Genomic DNA, 17,418 nt, shown 5'->3' with positions numbered 1-17,418 from the left:
TCTACCGTTTTGAATGCCTCAAATCCCGAACATTGTGCGAGGCATTTCCACCTGGTCGCGGAGCTGGTCGTATTTGGAATGGAGTAACAAGTATAAACATCCAACTGAATACGGGATATGCTTTCCTTATGCTCTCATAGTGAGCTATTAGGATCTATGATTATATCACTGCCGTACTATGTTTCAGTCGCGAGGTTGAAAAGGTGCTCAATCATATATTCCTTTCACCCGGCACCAAGTAGAAGCCCTAGGGATACGCAGTACACCATACCCAAGTGGGGACTGAAATTTCTAGCAAAGCCATGCTTTCTCACTGATACCAGAAAACAAGGTTTGCTGGCCGTGGCGTTGTGATATATCAGGATGTAACTCAAACATTGAAAAGGACTGACCAAACCTGGCAAGGGATTCGTATTTGTCTTGATTGGTATGGCGAGCTGTGATGAGGCAGATGCGCTTATTTTCCAGGTTGCCATGCCCATAGTGGTGTATTCCCTTGACTCTCAGCTAGACAGCTCCTGCCATAAAACATCTTTAGGTACAACAGGAAATGCACTTCAGAAAAAGAAAGTCTGGTAAGCTCGGGAGAATACCTTCAGGGTTGAGCCAATTTGACATAAGCTTAAAAGGAGTTGTGGGGCGCTCGTTTCGCCCAATTAGTGATGACTACTACTAGTAGCCACTAACAGTAATCGAGTAGGTACGGTAGACTTTCGACCGTTCAGGTGCACTCAGCAGGTTATTCTTTCAGATCGTGCCAATCGTGCTGGATGGGGTTCATTTGAAACTATCTCTATCTCTTTTATTTTAACGGTGACTGTTCTTTGTTGTGATGTATAGCAAAGCAAACGAGTGTCGACATTTCTGAGCGTAGGATAAAGCTGACTCATCAGTGAGAACCATGTGACGCCATCAATGGAAGTGAAACAACGACCATTCCTCCTAATTTATCTCCTTCCCCTTGAATGCTTCTCGATGGTGCTAGGCAAGGCATCTATTTGAAGTTATATTGCAGACTAGTGGGATCTTCATTATCTTATATCATTGAATGTGATTGTGCCCCGTGTGAAAGGTGAGATGCGCGGTCTGCAGGATAGCATGCCCAGCTCCCCCCTTAAAAGGTTAGCAGTCAATCCTTCCATTGGACAGCAGCAGGGTGCTTATCGTACATGTACCAGCGATGTGGAGCTTGAGAGTACCTCCCTCTTGCGACACATCTCGACGCCCGAGCTTGAGAAAAGCCGATCGCTTCTTGAATATCCGCAAGATGCCGAAGCCCATGTTGGTGTGCTTCGGGAGGGCCCTTTGAGGAACCATGCCTCGTGGTTGTCCCTTGCCCGCTGTACGATATTTGCGGTTCTGTCCTTCCTTTCAGTCGCCTATTATTTTTGGTTTATAATTCCTGGTACGTCACCGTCACCCATGCCATATTCCTTGCTTTCTCTGACGAAGTGGCTGGTTGTATCAGACGGACCATCTGAAAGCGTTCCTCCGCGTCCTGTGACGACTTCGATTTGCGAGACCCCCGAATGCGTACACGCCGCATCTGAAATCCTCTATAACCTTGATCCGAATCATGCTCAAATTGATCCCTGCACCGATTTCGACCAGTATGTCTGTGGGGGTTGGAGAGAACGGCATGACATGCGCCCTGACCAGGGCGCCATATTTGCTGGAACTATGATGAGTGAAGCTGCGCAGACGCGCCTTCGTCATTTGCTTAGCTCTTCGGAACCTTCGGAGCCAGCCGACTCAAAAAATTTTGAGAAATTGAAGGCAGCGTACACTGCCTGTATGGACGAGACGACGGTCACCAAGCGGGGAAGCAAACCGCTTGATAACATGCTGGCCGAGTTTGAGAAGATATATAGCCGAGACTCGATCTCTCTTAAAGAATCAGACGCCGACCTCACAAAAGCAATACTCTACCTCATGGAATCCGGTGTTGAGGCCTTAGTATCCCCGTTTGTTGCTGTGAGTAATCCACGCTCCTTGTTGACTTTGAACATGTCTCACATTCATAGCCTGATGATCGTGACCCGGACTCCGTCGCAATATTTGTGAATCCGCTTGGTGAAATCGGACTTCCAGCAAGAGAATACTATAACAATACAGAAACTGTCAAAGAATACACTACGGTAGTGGAGAAGGTGCTTGGAGAGTTTGCCGCTAGTAGTGGGACAAAGCACCATCTGCGCGAGGTCGTTACTTTCGAAGCGAAAATAGCAGATGTTACCCCGGACACACAAAGCCAGGAGGATGTGACCAAGTCCTATAACCCGCGGACGATTGAGGAGACCCAATCTCTCCTCCCGCAAATCTCCATGTCGGACATAATATCAGCTCTGGCACCATCGGATTATAGAAGCGATCGTTTGATAGTGGGCTCTCCGTCCTATATGAAATCATTATCATCCATCTTAAACGATACCCCAAGAGAGGTCATCCATCTTTATTTCAGCTGGAAAATTATACAGACCTACGCAGATGAAGTAGAAGACGCGAAAATCCAGCCTCTTCGTGAGTTCAACAATAGGCTTGCAGGAAAGGACCCGCAGGCCACAGAAGAAAGATGGCGGAAATGCATTAGGTCCCTGGACGATAACCTTGGCTGGACGTTGAGCCGATTTTACGTTCTTGATTCATTCTCTGAAGCGTCAAAAGACCTCGGTGATCAGATAGTATCAGACATCAAGGAGCGTTTCGTGTATACCTTACGCCAGACGAGCTGGATGCCCTCCGAAGTCAGAGATCTGGCCATCAAGAAAGTCGGGAACATTGTTCAGAAGATTGGCTATCCCACACAAAGTCCTAATGTGATGGACCCAGGAGATGTGGAGAAGTATTATCAGCATCTGAAGGTATCCAACGAAACCTTCTTCGAGAATACGGTCGCCGCCGCAAAGTTTGACCTACGCAATGAATGGTCAAAGCTAGGAAAGCCAACGGATAGAAATGAATGGGGCATGACTGCGCCCACCGTGAACGCATACTACAACCCCCCGGGCAATGAGATCGTTTTCCCTGCCGGGATTATGCAACCCCCAGCCTTTTACGGGCCATCTGCTCCTTTATACCTGGCTTATGGGGCATTTGGAGCTGTCAGTGGACACGAACTATCACATGGTAAGTAGCGAGACAATATGCATAGTTGGAGGCAAATGGAGGACGCATTGGCTTACACTGCTGCAATAGCATTCGATTCGACAGGTAGACACTACGACGAGACTGGAAACTATACTGATTGGTGGGATGACAAGACGGTCGACGCGTTCGAAGAGCGAGCCCAGTGTTTTGTCGACCAGTACTCGGACTTCACCGCTCCTGAGCAGGATTCGGAGCCCCTCCACGTCAACGGACGTCTTACTCTTGGTGAGAACATCGCGGATGCGGGAGGAATTGGTGCGGCCTATCACGCTTGGAAAAAGCATGAACAGGTCTCCCCGGATCCTCAGCTGCCCGGTCTTTCTAAGTTCACCAAGGAGCAGCTCTTCTTCATTTCATATTCAAACTGGTGGTGTAGTAAGACTACTGCAGAAGCCGCTCGAAAGGCTATCTACAACGACCCACATGCCCCCAAACCAGCAAGGATTATTGTGAGTGCTATATTTTCTCTTTTCAGTCTTGCACCAGCCTCTGATCAAATCGAACATCCTCCGAAAGCAGTGTAGCTAACGGTCGCCATAGGGGACAATGCAAAACTCTCGAGAATTCAAGGAAGCGTTTAACTGCCCGATGAAGAAGCCCGTCTGCAAGCTCTGGTAGCTGAAACAGACGAGGTAGGGGACTATTCATCATTCATCGGACGAATGGCGTAATTTGTGGGAATAATTATGGACTTATCAAGCAATTCTATCTACGCGTAAAGAATGAGTTACAAGCTATATTTACGGGCTGATCTCTTCAAAGAATATTTGAGGTCTTACCAGATAGGCCTATACTAGAAATTAGCCGTGGTTGCACCATATGCCTTGCTGCGTGACACTGATAGTCACCGCACTTTTCTTACCGCTCCTAAAATATAACTCTGTGAGATATACCTAGGCTCGTGACAGGTCAAGTGCCCTGCTGACAGGCTGCCTAAACACAGCTAAAAGGGCACTTCATTGTTCAAGGCGAACAGAGTTTTGACATGAGACAGTAGTCGACTCGAGAGAATCCCCACATGGTGGAAGAAAAGGGCGTCGAAGGTTTCGGATCGAAGATCAGATAGCTCCTTGCCTAAAACAGTCCCGAATTCACAAAAGTACGATGTATAGCTCATGTTTCTTCTGATCATATGAGCAGACGGGTGAAGTATATATGCTATTGTGATGCAGTTTGTCTGCAGATACTAAGTTTACTGACTACTCGTAGTCTCGTACTCACGGAACGTCTGGGAGGTGGGCTCCGACTTTTGACCCATCAACTTCCCTTATCCGAACTTCTCCCTATTTGCTGCCTTCCTCTATGGACCTTGGACCACTTCTCGTGCTCCCTCAGTCGAGTAGATCACACTCTAACGTCCAACCGAATTTGGGTCTATTGATCCACTTAGGTACTGCAAGGCTTCGGCGCTTGACATCCAAATTTCGGCAGTAGAAAGCCCCAACGCTAGAGGTCAGTTTGCGGGCTAGACTGTTATCGTCCGTTTGGGTTGCCTTGTTATGTACGTTATTGATCAATCTTTTGGGTAGTTTTACCATCCTCTTTGGCTTTCTGAGACGGGACAGCGCCCGGTCAGTTCCCTAATCAACAAACTGAAATGGGATATTTGGTACTCCGTACTGTACCAAGCTACACTCTCATCGAGAGGGTCCGGCTATTATACCATTATACCCCATAGATCTATCTGCTTTCCTAAGAATAGAACGTTCTAGAGGTCTAGTTCCTTGAAAAGGAGACATGATCCTTTTTTAATTTTTATTTTATTTTATTTCCTTTTATTTTGTTTTTATTTTGATCTTTCTTTAGAAAATGACCCTCGCAGAGCTGTCCTTCCCATCCCCTTAAATGCTGGACGCTAAGAGACGATCGGCCTCAGACCCGCCACAACGGTCAACAGGCTAACCGGAAGAACGATAGTCCAGGGTTGATGAACCGCATCATTCCCGAGGCTGGGAAAACTCCTGTCATTCTGGGGCCCTGAACTCTTCTTGTCATTGGCACCTAACGGCTTCCGAATACCCCGACCAACGCAGGTGCTAATGTAAGTCGACTGCACGAAGCTTAGATGGATTGGCCAATGTGATTTCCTGCTAGTAATTATTTATTCTTGACCTTTTTCTCTCTTCAGTTCTCTTCTAGCCCCCCCTTTTTTCTTTAACCCCTTTGCCTTCTATTGTAGCCGAGGAGACTTCTCAAGAAATATCTCCCTTTTTCTCTATCTTCTCTTTATCTTAACCTTTATATCCCCTATGTTGGGTTTAAGGGGTATTGATGAACGTTGGGTACGGTCCAGGATGTCACAGATGGGCTGATCATTCGATGTGCCCAAATTCCCAATTTTCAAGAGGCTCCACATTACTGTTCCCCTAAATTCCGAGGTTGGAGATTGCGCCCTTATTAACACAAGTGAGGGAAAGCAAAAGTAATCTGATACGTAAAGAAAAAAAAAGTGAAAAAAGAGCTCTAATATTCCCAAGGTATTGGGCCCAATCATGGAGTTCGTTTCGTTTGTTTTTATCTTAGCTCGGTGAGGTAGTATTTCTGACGGCTTATTCGATGCTACCTCGCAAGCTATTGAAGTAGACATCAACTGTCGGTAAGCCGACCACAGAAAGTCTGAACTGACAGATCGAGGTGTTGAGTGTACATTCAATGCACGAGTATCGCCAGTAGACGTAGAATAGACCAATTCGGATCCGATCGGTTTTGTTGAGCCAAGCCTGAAGGCGCCCATGACGAGTCCATTTTCAAGGGCCATTATCATCATGTAATAGGCAAGTAATCCACTCACTTCCAGGAATTCTTACTCCAAACTAAGGTGAAGTGGTGAGTAAGTCGGTACAGAAAGTCGAGTCGTTAGAAGTCTCGTGTATGGCATGACAGCCTTGACCAGTGATAGACGCGTCGTCTCACGCGGACTACCAGTAGTGCTCCGTACTTAGTCTCCTCAATAGTACCGCGGTTACGATTTGCTCGGAGGTCGTCCCACGATCTGGATTTTGGTAGATCAACACCTCAGCTGACCGACTTTTAGAGGGAACTACGAGTAGCGAGGAGGCGATATAGTAGTTCACGAGTACTCCGCACTTGGTATGGCTAAGATCATCGTCGGAGGGTGAAGCCAAGTGGGTGACTTAATATCTGCAATCCCTCGAAAGAGGGACTCTCCTCTCGCCCGTAACGAGTGAACATACTTGCTTCCAGGAAATATACTTTGACTATCAGATACTCCGCAGAATGCGCCGAAATTCCTTCAGTGCCTTGCCTCGAAAAAAGAAACATTTCAAAACAAAACAAAAGGAAAGGGAAAAAAAAAAGAACAGTCTTTTTTTGGAGTTTGTTCAGTGTATAACTGGGTGTATGGATGTACCGAGTTTCCCCAACAGGACTGCTTGCTGGATGGTTCCTCTCGGCTGCAGTGGATGGTTCCGCTCTGTTGGAACTCTTTTTAGTACGGAGTACGGTAGTTTTTCACTGGTTAGTGGCCAACTAAATCTGTACCTTTAGGCGTCTTTTTCCTCTCCAACTCCACCGCGCCGCTCCTCCTCCACTCTTCTCATCCCGTTCTTTTTTTTAATGATCACTGTTTACGTCGTTCTTACTGGTACTTTCCCTATCGATATTATTTCTCCCTCTTCACTGTACTTACATTCACTCGTTTCTCTTTCTTCTCCTACGCTTCACTTTTTCCGGTTGCTTTCCGAATATCTACTGCCATCTTCCCTACAACATCGCAAAGAAAGAAAAAGAAACCCCCCCATGTCCCGTCGCCTTTAAACGAACGTTTGATCTTTCCAATCGTACCGAGTCTGGTCATGTCGTGTCACAAGAACGGACTACGATCCTGGCTGAGGCTATTAATGCTCTCTTGTACCATCTAGAACTTTTCGACTCGGTGGATGAAAGATTCTATATTTGCCATCGTAAGGGTAGGGGCCCTCTCCTGGTCCTTGCTGAGAAGCAGCGTGTATTGGGTACACTACTTTATCCGATATGGAGCCGAATTTGACGCGCGTGGAGTCGCCCGGTGGGAAACCAGGTCATGCACCAGGCAAATCGATAACCGCTTTACTCGAACGGAACTTCGGTTCGAATACGCAGAGCACCCCCGAGGACAAGAATGCGATATGCACTTTGCGACGCGCCCACACAGTGGCACAGGGAAAGAATGTGGGAGAGAAATCAAAAGTGGGCTCCAAGACAGCAAGGGAGAGAATAGCAACCTCGTTTCTAAGGGTGAAGGACAGTCATGAATTGCTTCGGAAGCGTTCATCTAAACGACTCGACACCCCGGCTTCTCCACGTGATACGCCTGCAGCAGCGAGGGAAGCGAACCATTTCACGGTTGGAAATGTTGGTCAGAATGGAAAGATCTTCCTGAGGTAAGGCCAGGTTGTAATTCGCCAGGACCCGTGCGACGGGTGTGACAGACTGAACAGAAAACTAACTAGCGCGCTTATCTATTAGACCGATTCGTAACCAGTCTCTCAAGGAACCTCGTCCGCAGCCCTTTGCTTCGTCTGTCGGCCAATCTAAAGGCGACCACGTCCACTCGCGCGGACTCGACGGCCATGGAGTGGACGAACCTTCTCGGTGGTCCAACTCGCAGCTCTCGGAGCTGCGCCCGGAACTCATACCTGAAGAAACGTGCGACGACCGTAAGTCGATTAAAACAGAATCGACGCGATCTGGACCATATCGTTCCCTCCATCACCCGCGCCCTCGAGCGCGCTCTTTTTCAACAATCTCGGAGCAGGGATCAACCTTTCGCGCAGGGGCCAACGGAGAATTTCGTATCTTCATTGATCGATCGGACGACCGACCCAAGTCTGCAGATGGATCTTTACGCCCAACCCTGGGGACTTCAATACCTCATTACGGCTGGGATTTTTCCCATTATGGTGCCGATGGAAGCACTCCCCTTTACAATTCTATATACTCGAGGGCCTCATTATCGGACAACTGTCTGGCCGCGCGCTTCTTGCGGGAAAGCTTGAACACTGGCCCGATCTCTGATGTTTATCTTAGCCAACCAGATAGGCCGTCCTTTGCCGCCTCGATGTTCTCTGGAACACCTGCCATAGAGTTAACTCGGGGCTCTACTGCCACCGACAAACCAATCCTATATGAACTCAAAGAGCCCATTGAGCCGTCAATTTTCGAGAATTTAGTTCCGGAGATGGATGATGATCGGGTAGTTCGGTATGTTCCACGTACCAAGGACATCAGCGCTGCTACCCCGGCCCGCATTGTTGCGCAGATATCGTCTGAATCTTTCATGGATTATGAATTGGTCTCGGATTTCTTCCTCACATTTCGTTCCTATCTCTCCGCCAGCTCTCTCCTTGCTCTTCTGCTTGCGCGACTGCAATGGGCGATTAACCGCCCGCAAGACGATGGGAGAATCATTCGTATTCGCACGTTTGCAGCTCTTCGACATTGGATCCTGAATTACTTTGTCGACGATTTTATTCCTGACTATGACCTTCGGGTTCGTTTCTGTGAAACGATCAATCGTATGTATGATAGTGTCAAGGCTCGAGAAGGTGGCGGAACGAGTGATTTAAAGATCCTCATCGACCTCAAACGGTGCTGGTATGGAAGATGTTCTTCCTACTGGGACTTTCAGGACCAACACATCGCATACCACACCCCAGATTACCTCATTGTTCCAGGCGGCGATGAACAGCTGGCGACAGGCTGTGCTGAAAGTCATCTAAAAATGGTTCGTACTACAAGTGGCCAGGACCGTGAAGGCCGGCCCCGGCCACCCCATGTGCGGAATGATTCATCAGCTACTGCCAAGAGTATGCCAGTCTCGGCAGACAGTGACCAGAGTATTCACGCAACGTCGTGTTCTCTACCGCCTAAATCTCCTAAACGCCTCTCTATGTCAGTTATGGACACCAAGGGCCCACATCTAGTGGCTCTTGCGCCTTTGAAACCAGTGGGTTCCCTGCAGGATCCCCCTACATCTTCCCCAGTCGCATCAAGGCGATTCCCCTTCCATAGCCATGCACATAAACGCAGTGGTAGTTTCTCAGATTCTGCGCGAGACGGCAGAGCGCCTTTGTCTTTGCTCAAGCTCGATTCGCAAGGGCACCTCTCGACCGCAGATACCCTGAACCTTGGTGCCTTAATACGCGGTGAGCTATATGCTCCGGCTGAGTCGTACATGACAATGATGGCCCCGCCGTCTCCCCCTCTACCGTTTTCTTCTGGCACGGACCGACAAAGTCAGCCTGAGGAAACATCTAAGCCTGCTATTTCGAGTTCTGGCGTTAAGACTATTATTGGGTCGATACGCCGTGCTCTGAACAGTAGAAGTGGGGGCCAAGGTACATCTACGCGGAACACACACGGGCATTTCGCCCCGTCAACTCGAGGCAAAACGTCAGCTATGCCAACAAACGTCGCGTTTGGTTCAGATTACTACCGAGACAGAAAGGCAGCGACTGCGGCCAAGAAACCGGCGAGGATTGATATCCTGTGTGATAGGTCATTGCAAGAGTATCACCGTGCTCTTACTGGGTATGTCGACGCCAAAGATGATGACCCAGTTCAGGAGGCGGGTACTCTGCGGTCCAAAAGATCCTGGGTCGGACCTGGCGTGGATGTCGATGAACTTGATCACCCGGCCCTTCGGCCTGACCAAGGTCGAACTAAGAGTGTATTGACGGGTGGCAGTAAATCTATCGTCATCGTTGATGACACTGGTTTTAGAAATCCTCTTATGTCCGGCGCGGTTGGTCTCGAACAACCCCCTGGCTTTCTGAACGGAGAGCATTCGCCCATTACTCCGAGAGCTGCTTCTTTCTATCCCCAATCCCAAAGGTCAACAGTTGCTGGTGATGAATATTCGTTGCCCATTTATTTCGACGACACGGACTCTAGATCACTCAGCAGAGCCTCCCAGTTTCTGCGCCCGCCAGGCCTCTTTGCATCACAAAGGTCTAGCTCTGTAGGGCGTGGATCAACATCATGGAAAAGGACGTCGCCATCACTTCGTCTTCGCAAGTATGCTTCTTTTCAAAGCGGAATATCAAGACAGCGTCTGGCAGTGGTTGCCGAGCCAGATATTCCGAGTGTAGACCAAGACTCGCCAGGAAACATTGAAAAACCGGCTGGTCCGACGCTTCGCAGACGCCCTGGTGGAGATCTACGTCAGATGCGAGATGGCTGGGTAGTCCATTACCCTCACAGCCAGCGTCTTTTGTGTCAGGTACTACATACCGGAGTTCTACCGCTGATAGCGGAGCCAGTCATTCGACAGATGTTCATTCGAGGCCTCTAACCCATTTAATTCCTCCTAACCCTCGATTCTCACTCCTACAAACACATTCGTCACAGGATTTAAGGCGTTCATTTGAGGCGGCCATCGCGCAGTTTGCGCAAATTCCAGACGACGACGACGGGGGAGTCGAGTCAGCTTTAATGAAGCTTGAAGGTAAATGGACAGGAGGGCCCACTGACACTGCTGCTGAGCCGCAGAAGAACCACCAGGCTCAGCGTAGCGCGCGTGAACAGGAGTTCTACCACACTCCTCATGTCCGCACCGGATGGGACGCTGGGGTCCATAGACGCCAAACCTTGGCCAGCGAAAGCTCGGCTTATTCACACTTTCGAGGGCGCAGTGTCCCTCGCAGGCCTTATTCCGAGTCGCTCGCAGAGTCGGAAGACTCGTACAGCTCTATACCTCTCCTTGAGCGTGGACTAAGCGATGAATCAATGAAAAAGCCTAGCCAGAGCCGAACCAATTCACATCAGGCTGCGCCTGGTCGAGTCCAGCCGAGTGATGCCTCAAGTAAATACACCTGGTATACAGAATCATCGCACCCTTCTTTCGATATCGTGAAGGAGACCGAGAGTATCAAGCGCATTCCACGAGGGTCAACGTTCCCGGCGCCTCATGGCTTTAGTCGCCGTCTATCAGGCCTTTCTGAGAACTCAGCGAACTTGCTCGATTCCCAAGAGGCGGCCGATCAACGGCTTTCATTTTATACAGACAGCATGAGCCGATCGTCGTTAGGTATACCACGCCATCCTCTCGCCCATCCCCCTACTCCTCCAATGACCATACAACACCGTTCTGTGACATCCTGCGCATCCCCCTTGAATCCTGCTCTTTTCCAGGCCCCACCCTTGACACCGGATCCATCCCCCAGTCGAAACATTGAGTCCGCACACGTCCGAGCAATAGATACACAACACGTCTCTGGCGATGTTCTTTCTCGGTCAGAATGGGGCCGTCAATACCAGGACCTCGAACCTGATCATGTACCTTTCATCCTCTCTTGCGAATCTCGAAATCTCGCCCAACAGTTGACCATAATAGAAATGGCTGCACTTAGTGAGATCGACTGGAAGGATCTTGTTGACATGAGATGGAGTAGTGGATCTCCCTCGTCAGTGAGCTGGGTGGAATTTCTCATGGAAGAAGAGCGCCGGGGCATCGATCTTGTTGTGGGACGTTTCAACCTAATGGTGAAATGGATCCTCTCGGAGATCGTTCTCACACGTGATATCCATGAGCGGGCTCGCACTATTGCCAAGTTCATCCATACGGCTGCACATGCCAGACGCATGTGTAATTATGCGACTATGCTTCAGATCGCTATCGCGCTATCCTCTACTGATTGCTCTCGGCTTCAACAGACTTGGGCACTTGTGCCATCTGAAGATAGAGGCCTCTTGAAAGATATGGAAGTGCTTATCCAGCCTGTGCGTAATTTCCATGACCTTCGTGTCGAAATGGAAACAGCAAATGTACAAGGGGGTTGCATTCCCTTTGTTGGTAAGTTTCATCTTTCAGCCCACAGATAGCCTGAGAACGAAGGTTAACCGGAGAATTAGGTCTGTATGTACATGACCTTACATACAACTCCCAGAAGCCAGCACAGGTTGCAGCCCATGACGGAGAGCCTTTGATCAACTTCGAACGCTACCGCACGACCGCTAAAATAGTGAAAAGTCTTCTTCGCTTGATTGATGCTAGTACCAAGTACACATTCGCGCCGGTGCAGGGCATCATCGAACGCTGTCTTTGGATTGCATCGCTCTCGGAAGAGGAAATCCAAACTCATAGCAAGCGGCTTGAGTAATCGATCACCGTTGCCCGGCAAGATTTCACGAGAATAGATAAAAAGGAGGAACCCAAAGTCACATTTGGTCCCTTCGAAGTATACCCGATATAATACCCATTCTTAATACCCCAGCTTTTTGCTTTGTGCGATTGGCATTTGTTAACGACTTTTGTTATTTGTGATCATGAACTGCGAACACATGTACATTATACACTTGCATCAGCCCGCCCGCCCGGCTTTTTCTTTTTCTGTTTCATGTTTGTTTTGATTGTTAAAATCTTGGGGGAATGTTGCTATTTGTGTATTGATCTGATATCGGTTCGGGCCTGAGGTTACGTCTGCGAGCATTAGCGTTGTTGATATGGGATCCAATGGGTTGAAAGCATGAGCATCAAGCGCCTTTTGTTTTGAATTATGGTTCTCATTTCATCTGTATACATCAAACATAGCCTATTAATCTAAAACATGGCGCCGGAGACAACTCCGGGTGGAGGTGTCTGGGAAATCAGGCATTCCAGAAAGCTGCATGACTTGGCTGTGTTGATCTACGTAGTCACTCCTCGGCCAGGAACATCCCAATCTCCTTGGCCGTCCACTCTACGCCTCCCGAAACCCATTCAGCCCTTCCCTCGTCCTGAAGAAGGAAGATAACCGTTTCTTCCATTGCAACCATTCGCTTCTCCTCCATGGAGCTAGTACCTCTTTTGCGATCCCGTGTCCTCTTTGTTGGTTCTTGAAGCTGGCTTGATTCTCCGTCATTATGGATTCGACTGCTTCCCTCCGCGGGGCTTCGGACGAGGTCGACCGCAACGATAGTGATCCTGACCCGATTCACACTCACAAAAAGCAACTTTCTCAAGAGCTTCCAGATGATTTACCCAAGTCTTTGGACGACCGTCGTTCCGTCCCCATGATTCAACCCGAGACTGAGATGTATGATGGTTGGCAAGGTGCGCAACTTCTTCCCCGCTGTACGGTCGCGCAGGCTGCAGGAACTAAAGATAGTTTCCGAGGCCACGGAGACTTCCCACAACTCTATATATACAAAGAGCAGCACGCGACCGTGTTATGCTCAACCCACTAAGTCCTGAACACGAAAAGATTGCTGACCTCGGCCTCTTCTCACCCTAGGCCAATCCCAGTTTCTCACGACGCCTGTGGCTGCGAAACCGTTGAGCTTCAGTCTCGCCCTGGATGATCACTCGCATGACGACGAACATAGTTTACAGGCCCAGTATGGGCGGGGCCTTGCGGCTGCGGTGGATGACGATAATGAGTCGACTACTACGGCTCGGCTGGAGGACAGCGATGCGCGGCTGATGGAGATGCTCGCTGCGCAGGCGGCCCACCGGGAAGTAGATCACTAGGCGCGGATGAGGAAACCATCGCAGCGGATGAAAAGCTGTCGGAAGCAGAGAAGAAGGATATCTTGCAACGAAGTTTGAACATGGCTGCGAGCAACGGCGATGTAGAACGTGTGCGCAAGTTGGTACAGGGCAAAGCGAAAGATTATGTAGATGTGAATCTGCCAGATGAGGAGGGAACCGTGCCGTTAATCTATGCCAGTTGCTTTGTATGTAATCCATTCCCCGGGTTTTGCCTTTTATTCAATGCGATTACCGCGGCTGACTGGATCCAGGGGCACCAAGACGTAGTTTCAGCCCTTCTGAACGCAGGTGCCAATGTTGACCAACAGGATCGCAATCAATGGAGCGCCTTGATGTGGGCCATGACAAACAGACACAAGACGATTGCGAAGATCCTTCTCGACCACGGAGCGTCGCCGGATATCAAGTCCTCGTCTGGGGGCACTGCTTTTGATTTCGCCCAGCCGGGAAGCGAGATTTCGGAATATCTGCATGAGAACGGCTATCATTTTGGTCCTACTGTGATTGAAGATGATTTTTACGACGCTGGTTTGGCGCACGGGCGGTTTGAGGAGGAACTTGCGGAGACAGAAATGAAGAGAAGGATGATGATGGAAGAAAGTGCTATTAATCTGGAAGTTGACCTATCAAGCCTGGGGCTCGATGAGAAGTTTGATGTAAGTGTATAGTTTTACTTCATATGGCGGCGCTGATTCTGAACTGTCTAGCAGTCACTGGATGAGGAAGAGCTGGAAGAAGAACAACAGGAATTTGTCTGGGATCGATGCCTGAACGACCAAATGTTCGTCTTCCAGGAAAGCGAACTAGAGAGGATCTTAAATATGATCATCACGAACATGACTCCGCAGCGATCTCCGTCGCAGAAGCCAGTCCCCGCCAACCTCCTTTTCCTTAGTGCCCGGTACGCACATTACCATGCTAGCCCCGAATTACTCGCGAAGTTACTTGTCTCAGCCACAGATAAGATCAACGATGTTGTTGAACGTCATCAATGGGACATGACGATATTGGCATTCTGGATGTCGAACGCCACCTTACTTTTACATTACCTGAAAAAGGACGGGGGTCTCGTGGAGGCGACTGTCGAGTTCCAATTGCACCTGGCGGAACTTATAAATGAGATATTCATCTTAATCATCCGGGACGCCGAGCGCCGAATGAATAAGGTGCTAGACGAGGCGATGCTCGATCACGAGACGATCCCCGGACTAGAAGATGTTCACTTCCAAAACGAGTGGAAGCTTTTCCGCTCCAAGACCAAGACCAAAGCCCCCGAGCCCGCCGAGAAGCGCTTCCGGCCACCATCCCCGCGGCGACGAGCACAGGTTTCACCGCGGAATATCACTTCCCTGCTTTCCTCAACCCTTTTCGTGCTAGATCTCTACGATGTTCACTCAGTCATTACTACTCAGATCCTGTCACAGCTGCTGTACTGGCTAGGAGCGGAGATCTTCAATCGCATTATGACCACCAAACGGTACTTAGCCCGGACCAAGGCTATGCAGATTCGCATGAACGTATCAACCTTGGAAGACTGGGCACGTAACAATAACCGCCAGCCTGAGCACTATGAAAATGGGTCTATGTCTAGTACTGGCGAAAGCACTATGGACGCCGCCCGCAGACACCTGGCCCCGGTTATCCAGCTATTACAATGGCTGCAGTGCTTCTCATCTTTAGGAGATGATTTCGAGTCCCTTGTCACCACATTGCTTCAGTTACAGCAACTGACGCCAGCCCAGCTTCTTCATGCGGTGAAGTCATATCGGCCTGAGGTAGGAGAGAAGGGTCTTACGAAGCCAGCGACGAAATTCCTGATTGAGCTGCAACGCGATCCCGACGTGTTGTTCCGAGAGCAAGCAAAACTTCAAGGGGGCAAAGAGCAAGCGGCGGAGCCAGAAGCCGGGCAGGCGGAGGGGCGGCCTCGGACTCCTCGACAAGATCAACCTGATGAGCAAGCCTCCGCCGCATCTCCAAGGTCTTTCATGACATCACCGCGTATGGATGAGCGAAATGGAGCCAACGGGATCTTCTTGGACCCATCCCTCACCCTTCCCTTCTCACTACCTACTAGCACCGACATGTTGATCAGTTACGGGGCGGGATGGGGCGGCACCAACCGAGAACGAGCACGCAAGTATATTCCTACCGTGCCTCCCGAGGTGTTGAGTCGGTTCGATCGTGACAGTTGAAGCGAAGATCGTTGCGCTGCCTGACCGTTGTGTTATACCCCCCCGCGCTAGAAGTGATTTTTGTTTAGCGGCATTTGCATTCGAGTATATACATTTATTAACGCATCTCGGCCTTGTCCTATGTGGCCCCCTTGGGATGTAATAAAAAGGGTAAATCTATGACATAGAGAAATTTGGAAAGAAACAAATTAGGATTGACAACGGACCCAACCAAAGTAGACGGGTAGCAAGAAAATGCAAAATTTAAGATGAGAGGAAAGCCTAATGTACGACAGAACCACCGTGGGATGCCACGCATCTTGTAAGTACATAAGGATAATCATTAGGGTTACTGGATACGGAGGGGAATCGAGAGGAGAAGGTAGCGTTTGGAACATCTATATGAAACGAGTCCCCGGGTAGGGACTGTCGTTTAATATAGAGTTGGGCAGACGGGGCCTGCTCCATTCTTGATTTTAATGACATTCATCATACTAGTACTCAGGAGTAGGATGGATGTACTGGACATGTCGTCCTTGCAAATAATTCCCTTGTTCCATTGGATCCATTGGGTCATTTTCGACAGGACCTCCCGTTTCAGGCATATGCCGAGGCGGGATTGGATCATTCTCGAAGCCAATTATCAAAACAAATCAAGAATAATTAAAAATCAATGTATAGCTTTCATCCACTTCTGCCAATAGTTTTCCCTTTTTTTTTTTTTCTTTTTCTCTCACAATGAAATGGGGAACGGTCGGATTGAGCAACGAGTGAGGGAGTGTTCTTATTAGCCATTGTCAATAGATTACCTTCCAGGTTAAGCCGAATCGAGCACTTACAAACGAACTGCCGCTCCACTTGGTACTTCGTTTCTCGGCCCCGAAGCTCAAGGCATCAATATTTTTTTGTGGTGGACTTCGTTTGACTTTTTGACTTCTCAGTCTATGTGGAAAATTGTCCCGTGTGTCTCATCAAGCGATCCTGGAATAGTAGCCGATGTCTTACTTGCTCGTATATCCCAATGGAGATCATCCTCTTTTTTTTTTTCGAATGGATAGGTAGATATCTATGTTCTCCTCTGGAGGGAGTCCCAGATATCTATCATGTCTGTCGGACCGACCCGCCCAGAAATCGACAGATGGTATGCATTGCTTACTTGCTTCGTTTGGCTCGGAGAATTTGGCCCGAAGGCTTTCGATTGGCGATAAGAACGCCTGGACTCGTCGTCATCAACAGCGCCAGTCCTACGCAATGATGCTCTAGTGGCCGGCGCCAGTCCGCTGATCCACTTCGCTCACGCTTCGGGACCAGGGTGTTATCCGCTTTGGGACACGTATCGGCCTCCAGCTAAGCTTCCTGCATACGTATATAGATACCAGTCCATATCTGGCAGTTTAGTATTGAATCTGTGCTCGATGAATTCGGCAAATCCTCTCTTCAGGTAGACTCGTTGCGCTCCTGAGGCATTCTTGCTCTTTCCTTTTCAAGCTAGGGCCCTGCGGACACTTGTCCTGTTCTGGTAAGTGGCTGTTTTCCTCTTTTGGGGCGGTTCCCTCTTTGGGAGATCCGGGGGTTTGTGATTTTGATTCTTAATTATTATTATTTTTTATTCTGATTATTATTATTTTT

At 49.1% G+C, this 17,418-nt stretch overlaps 3 protein-coding genes across 3 annotated transcripts; all 3 read left to right on the top strand.

Annotated features, from left to right (window-relative positions):
• Positions 1–1,077: 1,077 nt before the first annotated feature.
• On the top strand, positions 1,078–4,017 carry ANOM_003952 (M13 family metallopeptidase; the record flags this gene model as incomplete). The annotated part of the gene is made up of 5 exons (XM_015549209.1): positions 1,078–1,405; positions 1,469–1,974; positions 2,025–3,126; positions 3,196–3,596; positions 3,688–4,017. The coding sequence occupies 5 exons, from the start codon at positions 1,078–1,080 to the stop codon at positions 3,763–3,765; spliced, it is 2,415 nt and encodes an 804-aa protein (XP_015408238.1). The 3' UTR covers positions 3,766–4,017.
• A 3,123-nt stretch (positions 4,018–7,140) lies between these two features.
• On the top strand, positions 7,141–12,248 carry ANOM_003951 (mitotic regulator LTE1; the record flags this gene model as incomplete). The annotated part of the gene is made up of 4 exons (XM_015549208.1): positions 7,141–7,529; positions 7,615–10,369; positions 10,498–11,941; positions 12,001–12,248. The coding sequence occupies 4 exons, from the start codon at positions 7,141–7,143 to the stop codon at positions 12,246–12,248; spliced, it is 4,836 nt and encodes a 1,611-aa protein (XP_015408237.1).
• Positions 12,249–12,990: 742 nt separating this feature from the next.
• On the top strand, positions 12,991–15,810 carry ANOM_003950 (DIL and Ankyrin domain protein; the record flags this gene model as incomplete). Its single annotated transcript, XM_015549207.1, has 5 exons — positions 12,991–13,180; positions 13,362–13,585; positions 13,633–13,803; positions 13,870–14,274; positions 14,326–15,810. 5 exons carry the CDS (start codon positions 12,991–12,993, stop codon positions 15,808–15,810), a joined length of 2,475 nt encoding a protein of 824 aa, XP_015408236.1.
• Positions 15,811–17,418: the final 1,608 nt, after the last annotated feature.

This window comes from Aspergillus nomiae (genome assembly GCF_001204775.2).
Source record: "Aspergillus nomiae NRRL 13137 chromosome Unknown contig00085, whole genome shotgun sequence".
In the NCBI taxonomy this organism is placed as follows: Eukaryota; Fungi; Ascomycota; class Eurotiomycetes; order Eurotiales; family Aspergillaceae; genus Aspergillus; species Aspergillus nomiae.
This window is presented reverse-complemented; position numbering and strand designations above follow the sequence as displayed.